Genomic DNA, 9,814 nt, shown 5'->3' on the forward strand with positions numbered 1-9,814 from the left:
CCTATTGTTTAGGCTTTTTATATGAAATAAGTACAACCAAAGTGTAGCATGTATGGAAAAACACTTTTAGACTTCAAATAAATTAGGTTTGGGGGTTTACTTGGTTTTGCTTTTCTTATAGATACTTCTTGAGAAACAAATTTGTTCAGTTTTGATGATAACATCTCTGATTTCAAGGATTTTATGGCCAGGTTCCCCATTTCTGTGCCGCCATGAAAATTTATTTCATTGAGTTACAACTTTCAATAGGCTGCCAACTTTTTTATTTCTTTTAGAACCCTCAGCAAGCTATAGTGCCATATAGTGGGAAGATGTGATAAAGCCAATTAGTGCTAGAGCCAAATTCTGTTTATTTTAGTCAGTGAATTTTGATCTTGCACATAAAATAAATCCAAAATTGAAATCTTAGCTTTCAGAAAACTACTTCGTTAAAGTACAGATCATAGAATAGAACTTCATTAAAGTGTTTTATGTAATTAAAAGACAACCTTTTATTTCCTGAAGTATTTTTGTATTTTTATTTTAAATTCTCTAAGGGGTGCGGGTGCAGAGAGAGAGACCCTGTGTAACAGTGTCACTGTGGCCCATTGTAAGGTTTGAGTACGTTCATGGTTTGTAGTGGATGGTATTGCCTGCAGCACATCCCAGGGTACCTGCCAGTGGCTTGAAAGAGCTCAGGTAATAATGGAAATGGGAATAATTTTAAAGAGTCTAAATAGGCTTTTTAGGTGCAATTGTAGTTTTTGTTCTTCTCACAGTTCTAAAACAGTTGGGATTTCAGATCATAAAGACTTCTTTTGGTTTTAAGTACTGAAATAACCACAGACTGAAATGGGGCTAAACATAAAAAAATATGTATCTTACTTTGTAACAGAAAAGTATTAATTGAGGTTGGCCGAGGCAACCTTTATATTTTGCTGTAAGATTGTCATAGACATTAAATGAGATGATTGAAGAACCAAGTTTTGCAAAAAGCAGGAAATTGTATGGCTGGATGCTGCACTTGACATTTAATTTTTCCATTTCTATCAGCTTGCTCTCCCATGAGAAGTATAGGCTAGTTTAAAAATAACTACATGAACAAACAAATAAATAGCAGCCTCCGAGAGAACCTTTTTAAGCTCTCCCAAAGCAGAAGAAAATGCAAGCTAGAGAAAGCCCTTAGTGGGGAAACTAGAAAGTGGGGAAAAAGATGGAGCCTTGCCTTTTTCTGGAGGGAATAGGCTTCTATGGCTCTTCTGCTTATAGGATTTCAGCTCTAAGGAAAGGCAAGCAATTAATGCCATGCATAGCCTAGTTGAGGATGATTTTTAAGATGTATTTTAGTGAAGAAAGTGTAGCTGATAAGGAAAAAAATGTTTTCATAGTTATAGCTGTGCTCAGCTCTCAGATGCACTGAGTCAGTATCGAGGTGAACACTGTGTGTGTGATACTCTGCTTCAGTACTAGAAATTACCTTACACCCTCTGTACATGTGTGGTGAGACGAATGTGTCCATATTTTGCTTTTATTTTCAATTTCATTTTTGCAGCAGGAGGGAGGATCTCATTTCTCAGTTCTGTTACTCACCTATAGAAAATGTGATTCTCAGAGCTCTTTCCGAAGCAGTCCGTGGTTGTATTTTTAAACCTTTTTACCAGCTGCAGCAGCATTCTGTAAAGGGTGATTTTGCAGGATATATGTGTATAGTAAAAAATGGCAGTAGGATTCAAGTAGAATCAAATATTATGATCAAATGGGATCAAATAACACTCGTCTTATATATCTATTGACATAATAAAGAAGAAACCTAGTGATTTCCTCTTTTTTATAGACTTAATCCTTTTATGAAAAGCTTTTTCTAATAAAAAAAATTCTAATTTGTAATGTTAACATATATGTGGATAAATTCTGTCAATTAATAATTTTTTTTTCTTCCCATTTAATGTAATGTTTGGTTGTTTTAAAATACCAAGCCGCTACTGCTACATGGTGCTTTTTATTATTTGAAGGAGAAAGTCCAAAAATACTTCAATAATTCAGTAGTTCAATAAAAGCTAAACAGATTTGGTTTTTCTGTTCAACAGGCGTTGTTTCATGGGAAATTTATTGACACTGGTTTTTCTCTGCCTTTCTACAAACGAATGCTGAGCAAGAAACTTACTATTAAGGACCTAGAATCTATTGATACTGAATTTTACAACTCCTTAATTTGGATAAGGTTTGTAGATTATTTTCTTGTGTGTGAAGTTTTATGGATTTTTTTTTGTTTATATAGAAGTAATTGCATTTTTTTTTCTTTCAGGGATAATAACATTGAAGAATGTAACTTGGAAATGTACTTCTGTGTGGATATGGAGCTCTTAGGAAAAGTAACCTCACATGAGCTGAAGTCAGGAGGTTCAAATATCTTGGTAACTGAGGAGAACAAAGAAGAATATATTGGGTAGGAAGGTGTAAATGTTGACAAAAAAGTGTTCCATATTTCTTCTGTTGCTCTACTCTTTTTTTGACACAGTGCATGATTTTTTTTTTCCCTCCTATTACAATATAGTTCTTGTGACTATTCTTGAAATGATATCAATGATATCTAGGTACACTTTGCTATCTTGGTACACATGGTCTCTTGGTACATTTTGATCTCTCCTATTCCCCATTTCTCTCTTCCTCTATCTCCACTCTTTGCCCCACTCCAGAGGCAAAAAAACAGCCTGATAGACAGAAGATCAGAAGATGACCTCCCTTATTATTACATGTACTCGTAATGAGAGAACAGGTGACACTGAAAATGAGAAAACCTATTTTCAGTAACTTCAGGTAACCAGTGCAGGTGGAGGGAAGACATTTATTTGACAGAGGATTTCAAAATTGTTCAGAACTTTGCTGTCACTATGGAAACTGATTCAGGATAGTGGATAATATGGTGTGACTTAAACTACTTTTCTCTTTGTTCCGTTATGCTGCTCTTTCCTCCTTCTCTCTCACGGCCTTCATTTTTCTGAACCTGTTTTTCTGATCGATCTGTTCAGAGCAATCTCAAAAGCAGATTTTCACAGATCCTCTTCTGTGATACAGTGTATGTCCAGTGCTGCATATGAAGTTCCCACTTAAATTAGGAGTCTTCAGTTTCTCAGTGGAATAGTTTCTATAGTATATTTATTTCTTTATTTTATTCAGAAGTGGCTTGGCCATTTTAGTTGAAACTTAACAACTGTTACCTCTTTCTCCAAATCTCAGCACAAACCAGAAGCTAAAACCAGAAAATGACTGCTCTTTGTTGAAGCTGGAAATAGTCTTATGCTGGAAGTATTGGGCAATCATAGTTATAGGCATTATAAGCAACAGTATTTCTTATTATTCTCTGCCTACATAGTGTATTTTGCTCAAGAACAGAGTATTTTAAAATCACTGGAAATTTTTTTTCTGCCATTGAAACACTAGGTTTATGGATTTTTTGAGATAAAGCAAATTTTGCCATAACATAAGCATAATGCCTAAGTAGCATTATTTTCATGAAAAGGCTGCTGAATTTTGATCGTGAAAGGTTAATAATTTTTTTTTTAAAACTGGAATGGTAATCTTAGAATGTCTTGCTACTGTGACTTGTGTCTGGGTTTGGAGATTTGTGATATTAGTGTGGTAGGTCCCATATAGTCTATGGAATGATACAGTACTATATGTAAAATTGGAGGGAGTATTACCTCAGGGGAACAGACACACAATCATACATGTTTGAACTTCTTAATGTTGAGTGATAACTGATGTTTAATTGATGTTTATTTTTCCATCCCAGGCTAATGGCTGAGTGGCGATTTTCTCGGGGAGTTAGAGAACAAACCAAAGCTTTTCTGGATGGTTTTAATGAAGTTGTTCCTCTACAGTGGCTCCACTATTTTGATGAAAAGGAGCTGGAGGTGAGGTTTCTGTTCAACGTTTTTACCTTTTGCAAAGGTAATAGATACGGAATGATTACATGGATAGGTCAGCTTGAATCTCTCATCTGTGGCATGCTGTGTTTGACACCTTCTGGAACATGGAAAATTTAATAGGAGCAGTGGGCGTGAGTCATGGTGAAAAGCCAGTATCTCTATTGAACTGGTGTTTTGTCGTGTTCAGCAGTCCTGAATTCTAGACTCCACCTTCAGCATTCAAATATGCTTTGCAAGTTTTTGTGAAGGATAGGAGGTCAGAGACGGATATCTTAGTCATAGAAAACTTTTCCTTCTCTGGTAGATGGGTAGAATTACCTTGTAAGAGATGGCACAAAAGTTGGTTCTGATGTACAGTGATTGCTTAGTTTCACATTCATAGTCTAGGATAGGTTCTAGGGTTATTATACTGCAGGACAGAAAGCTGGAGGGACTAACAGTGTTTGAAACTGAATTGTGCAGATCCTGAATATGTAGCCCAAGAGCTGATAACAGGAATCGCTTGCATGCACCATGTTTATTTAACAATCAGCCTGAGCAGTGTTCACTTGTGATTTGGAGCAGGGATAAAAGGCTCTGTAGTGCTCGGCTTATTTATTTCTGTGGGACCTGCCAAAATTCCTTGTATATAATGACCGGTGTTCTGAAGTTAAATGGGAGTTTTTACTAAGCAAGCACTTTGATCTTCTTATTTAGTGTTCAGTTTTCTAGGACACTTTGCCTTTAGGACTTTAAGCTTTCATTGCCTCTTGTAATGAATGCTTTGAAGTCTTACACTTTGCAGTGTGTTTTAGCTTTACTAGCAGTAGCAGCAGTGTAGTAATCTTGGAATATGAGCAGGATTTTAATGGGAAAGGTAATATTCTGTTTAATAAAAAAAATTCTGTTATGGAAAAGGTATTTTATCATTGAATTATTAGTCAGAAGAAACTGAGTTTCTGGTATGCAGGCTTTCAGACCACTTAAATACATAAACAATTCTGGAGGAGTTCTGTAAACTTAGGATAAAGAAAGATCTAACTGTGGACTAAAATGAAAAAGTTACTAGTCTTTTTTTTGGAGCACGAACCTCCATTTTTGTTAGTGTGTCTCATACAAGATAAAAAATTAATGCTTAATTTATGAGTGTAGACGTATATTGTTAAGTAATCACTCTCTTTTCTAGGTTATGCTCTGTGGTATGCAAGAAGTTGATTTAGCAGACTGGCAGAGGAACACTGTTTATCGTCATTATACAAGGAATAGCAAGCAGATCATATGGTTCTGGCAGGTATGTTGAACAGTAAAATTTCTACCTTCTTTAGATTTTGGGTTGTTTTGTAACACGAATGATGTGTGGAGTGGAGGGATGCCTTCTGAACGAAGGTTCTTGCTGCTTCCTTCCTTTTTTCTTTCCAGAAAAGGAAAGGAGGATTAGGGAGCATACTGTAGGGTGGGAAGTGACAGACAGATACCTGCATTATACTTGGATGGTTGGGTCGTGAATAATTTTTCTATATCGAGTCCTTCTTATTGATTAAACAATGATAGAGGGTTTTTGTATTGTTAGCAGTGATCTAACTTCTAAATGTAGTACACCTGTATATCTGAAGTGCCACGTATTATTTATGATTATTGTTATATTAAATGTGCTGGTCTAGCACTGATTGATTATAACTCACATTTTAATGAAGTTAGCTAAGAATTATTTTTAGAAAAAAAACTCCAAAAATAATATACAGGCTCATAGTTTCTGTGAATTTCCCTAAAGAGAAATTACAGCTAGGCAGTTTTTGTCTTGTGATAAGTCACCACTTTAGAGATGCTTTTGACAAAGTTACAGTAAGAAAATGATGCAAATAATTTATTTCCTAGATCATTTATATTGCTAGAATAATGTACGGTCTGATTATATGATTTCTTTTAAAGAAGCTTGGTACTGAAAAAATCTTAACCAGAAGTTTAAGTAACTTGGATATAGTTTCAACATTTATAGAAAAAACATTAATCTTGTTATCCAGGTTTTTTTTGAGCCAAAATGCCAGTTCTATCGGTGCCCCCTCTCTTTTATTCCTCTTTCATTTCCCAGGGAATTTCCTCTCAAAGTGTTACAGCTGTTACAGGTGCTGTTTTCTCTCTCTGAGACACTCACATGGAGGGTTTACTTCAGTTTTGAGATCCCCAGAGCCTGTGGCATGGCTATTGCTGTGTTTAGTCAAAATGGCAATAGTCTTCATATAAAGCATTGGCATGATTCATGTTTCAGTGTAGAATAAAAAAGATAAAGATGCTTCTTATTTGGTGTTCCCAGCCTTCACATTTTGATAGTCAACAGTGCATATAATCTGAAATCACTGTCTTGTCCTTCCACCCCCAATTTTACTGAAATTGTTTGTTAAATAACTTGAATTTCTGTGCCTAGTTTGTAAAAGAAACAGACAACGAAGTTCGCATGCGGCTTCTGCAGTTTGTCACTGGCACTTGCAGATTACCACTGGGTGGATTTGCTGAACTCATGGGTAAGTAAAAGGTGACCAAAACTTTTATACTGTAACTGTTCCATTTGCAAATGAATCATGCTGAAAGTGCAAAGAGAGCAGGGGCTTCATGTACATCAGCGTGCATCTAGGAGGGATTTTTAGATCAGAAATCCTAAGAATATATCTATAAATGATGAGGAATTTAGCCCATTTGTATGAGAAGAATGTTCATGTAACATTGAGTAGCACTTAACAAGTGCTCTGCTGTATCTCAGTTCTATCTTATGTAATGTATATATCATGCGTGCTACTTAAAAGGAACATATTACACTTTTTTTTTTTTTAATCTTCCTCTAGGAAGCAATGGTCCTCAGAAATTCTGCATTGAAAAAGTTGGTAAGGAAACATGGTTACCAAGAAGTCACACTTGGTGAGTTGTTACATGTGAACTTTCTGTACCTTTAGTAATTCTCTCTTCTGGTCCTGCACTTACCAAATCAAATGAAATCTAATTTGAATCAGATCTCTATTTCCATCTTCAGCTTTTTTGATTGCTCTGACATGCCAGTATTGAAAACTTTTCTGTCTGCCCTGTTCTCAAATTTTGCTACTGCACTGTCTGCAGATCTGTCAGGAGGACAATATCATCCTTCTTGCATAGAACGGAGAGGTGTCTCCCTAATTCTTTCTTTTAGACAATATTAAATATTAGTAACTGAACAAAAATCATATTAGTATTAGGTATGTACAGTTATTAGATACACTTACTATGCAATAACATTATAAATGTATAGTCATGGGAGAAAGTAATGTGAAAGAAATCACAACAAATGTTGAAACCAAAGATGCTCAGCCAAGAATGCAGATAACTTCTCCCTGCCAGGCTTCAGACCTTTACTGTCTTGGCATTCCTGTGCCAAACTGGAACAACAGGTATATACTGTGTGCAAAGTGGGCACACCTTCCCTTGGCAACCTTGTGACAACACAATTAATCTACTTTTAAACTAATTCAAGGCATCCTTCATTTTACCATTTTCTCCTTTGGTGCTGTTTTTTCAAGTGATTATGGCAGGAGTTAAACCTCCCTCTTTGTCTAAGACGATTTTGAAGATGTGGAATGAAACAGAATTTCGGCAGAAGCCTTTTAGGGCAAAGCTTAGAGGGAAACGAAACAAAACACAATTATATCCAGGCATGTGTAGGAAGGAGAAAAATTCTTTTTTTTTCATGCTCTTGCTAGAATTTGGAGATGGATTAAGCTGGGATGACATTAAACTATATGGTGAACATCTCCTTTTCTGACTATTATAGTTCTCTTTATCTTGGGCTTTCTTTAGTCTTCAGAGGTTCTGGTTTTTATCTGATGTGATAAGTCTTTTGTTTCTTAACGTATTCCTCTCAAGTTTTGCCTGTTTTTACTGCTCATAGAAGTGTCAAGACAGTGAGATGCACTGATTGCTCTTTGTTTCTAATTGTTTGATCACAAGTTTTTTAACTTCTATTATGGCAGTTGAGTTCTGTAGCGTTTTACGTGGAATTTAGACATAAACCTAACATTTTTTCTTTTTTTCTGCTCAGTTTCAATCGTTTGGATTTGCCACCATATAAAAGCTACGAGCAACTGAAAGAGAAGCTGCTCTTTGCCATTGAAGAAACAGAGGGATTTGGTCAAGAGTAGAAGTAGCTTCTAGTCAAAAAGGAGATCTTGTGTAACAAAAGGCCCAGCCAACTAAAATTGCACACTTAATTGTATATAAGCTTTTTGTTCTGTACAGTGATCTTTCTGGAACTCTAAAAGTATAATTGTTCTCCGTTCTTCCACAAAGATATGCAAAACAGTTCAGCCTTTTCTACTTTTATTTATTGCCCTTACAAAAGACCAGAAAAACCCCTCATAAATTTTGAAAGCAGACAAGAGACTTATTTAAAATATATATTAAAAATATAAATATATATACTAATAGGCTCTAGTTTTATAGAGCTTTAAGTGTATGAAAAGTTGCAGCCATTTAAAAAGGCCTGGATTTGCTTTATCTTGGCTTTACTATTCAGAAAAAATGTTTAAACTGTTCTGTGTTCTCTCTGAAGAAACATCTCCAAGTTTGTTTTATTGCATGGCTGTTCTAAAAGGTGTTAAAGGCTTAGGCCAAACGTATCCTAAATATGTAGAAAGATGCTGCTGGTATTTGAGACGACAGAATATATTGTTCTGTCAGTTTAATTTTTTTAAATACGTAAATAGCTGATATATCCCTCTCTACTGATGTAGCCAAGGTCATGAATAAAGCCTTTACTACTTGCACAAGTCATGTACAATAAGATGAATGTGATTTAATGTTGAAAGAAATTGGTGCCACTGTTCTGACTTATTGTAGGAGCTGAACAGAATATTTTAATTCATTTGAGCAGCATTGAAATTTGTTTACATATTACCTTGGGTTATTACCACGAGGATGTTAGGTAATCTTAAAAGAGAAAATAATAATAAAAGAGAAACTATTACACATTCTCTTCTTGGTCTGGTGTCTTACAGGTTTCTTTTCTTTGTTTTTTCTTCCCCCTTTCAATCCACGATGTCCTTTTGCAGAGTATATTAATGTAAACTGAGATATAAGGGTATATAAAAGGTAATGTGAACTTTGCTGCTTTCTTTGATCATGCTCAGCAGTTATTTGATCTAGTAAACCCCAATAAAGTGAAAGTTACATAAGCTTTGCACAGATATATTCTTAAGTATTAAATACTCTCATTCCTCTTAAATTCTTACAGAAATTCAGATGTACCTGAATTAAATATGTCTAAAACCCGTCATTCATTTATGTAGGTCAAGTTTGTCCTAAGTGCACAATAATATAAAGCCATTTAAAAATTAGTTTTATTGGCATTGAGGGCATTTGCTGAACTGCGAATACGTGTTTAAAAAAAAACACACCATAAAATTTAATACCTTATTCTTGTGAATATTAAATGCTACTTTTAGCAAACCGTCCTTCCTTATTATACAGTAAAAACATGTTTAAAGTTACCATTTGTATTATGCTTTAAATAGTAACTGTGAATTTCATTACATTTAACTTATACAGAATTTTGTACACACATAAAAATGATTTCTTACAATGTGATTAAAAACACTCTGTAACATATCATATTGCACTGTTAAAAGTGTAGATGCAGAAAAAATAGCTATATCTGTTCATGTATCTTTCCAATACAGCAACTGAATTCTGCCAAAATTTTATTTTTCTACATACTGGATTCTTCTGCGGGTTTGTATTCAATATGCAGAGCTTATGTGGAGCTGTGAACCTGTACAGAACGTTGGCAACACCCGTAATGCTCTGGGCCCAAGAGATTGTGATCTTACAGGAACTTCTTGGAAGAGTTTCAAAAACTTCCCCCACTTTGAGGGCTTTTTGTACTTCACCAAATACCTTCTGCAAAACCA

At 35.1% G+C, this 9,814-nt stretch overlaps 1 protein-coding gene across 6 annotated transcripts in view; it reads left to right on the forward strand.

The window, feature by feature from the left end:
- WWP1 (WW domain containing E3 ubiquitin protein ligase 1) overlaps positions 1–8,878 on the forward strand; it is a 57,420-nt gene extending 48,542 nt beyond the window's left edge. For all 6 annotated transcript variants that reach the window (XM_065053910.1, XM_065053911.1, XM_065053913.1 and 3 more), the window contains 7 exons: positions 2,067–2,200; positions 2,285–2,425; positions 3,773–3,893; positions 5,074–5,178; positions 6,310–6,406; positions 6,725–6,797; positions 7,948–8,878. In XM_065053910.1, the coding sequence (XP_064909982.1) occupies positions 2,067–2,200; positions 2,285–2,425; positions 3,773–3,893; positions 5,074–5,178; positions 6,310–6,406; positions 6,725–6,797; positions 7,948–8,047 (771 nt within the window). In that variant the 3' untranslated portion in view covers positions 8,048–8,878. The remainder of the gene's footprint in view (positions 1–2,066; positions 2,201–2,284; positions 2,426–3,772; positions 3,894–5,073; positions 5,179–6,309; positions 6,407–6,724; positions 6,798–7,947) is intronic.
- Positions 8,879–9,814: the final 936 nt, after the last annotated feature.

Source organism: Columba livia, chromosome 2 (assembly GCF_036013475.1).
Source record: "Columba livia isolate bColLiv1 breed racing homer chromosome 2, bColLiv1.pat.W.v2, whole genome shotgun sequence".
NCBI lineage: Eukaryota > Metazoa > Chordata > Aves > Columbiformes > Columbidae > Columba > Columba livia.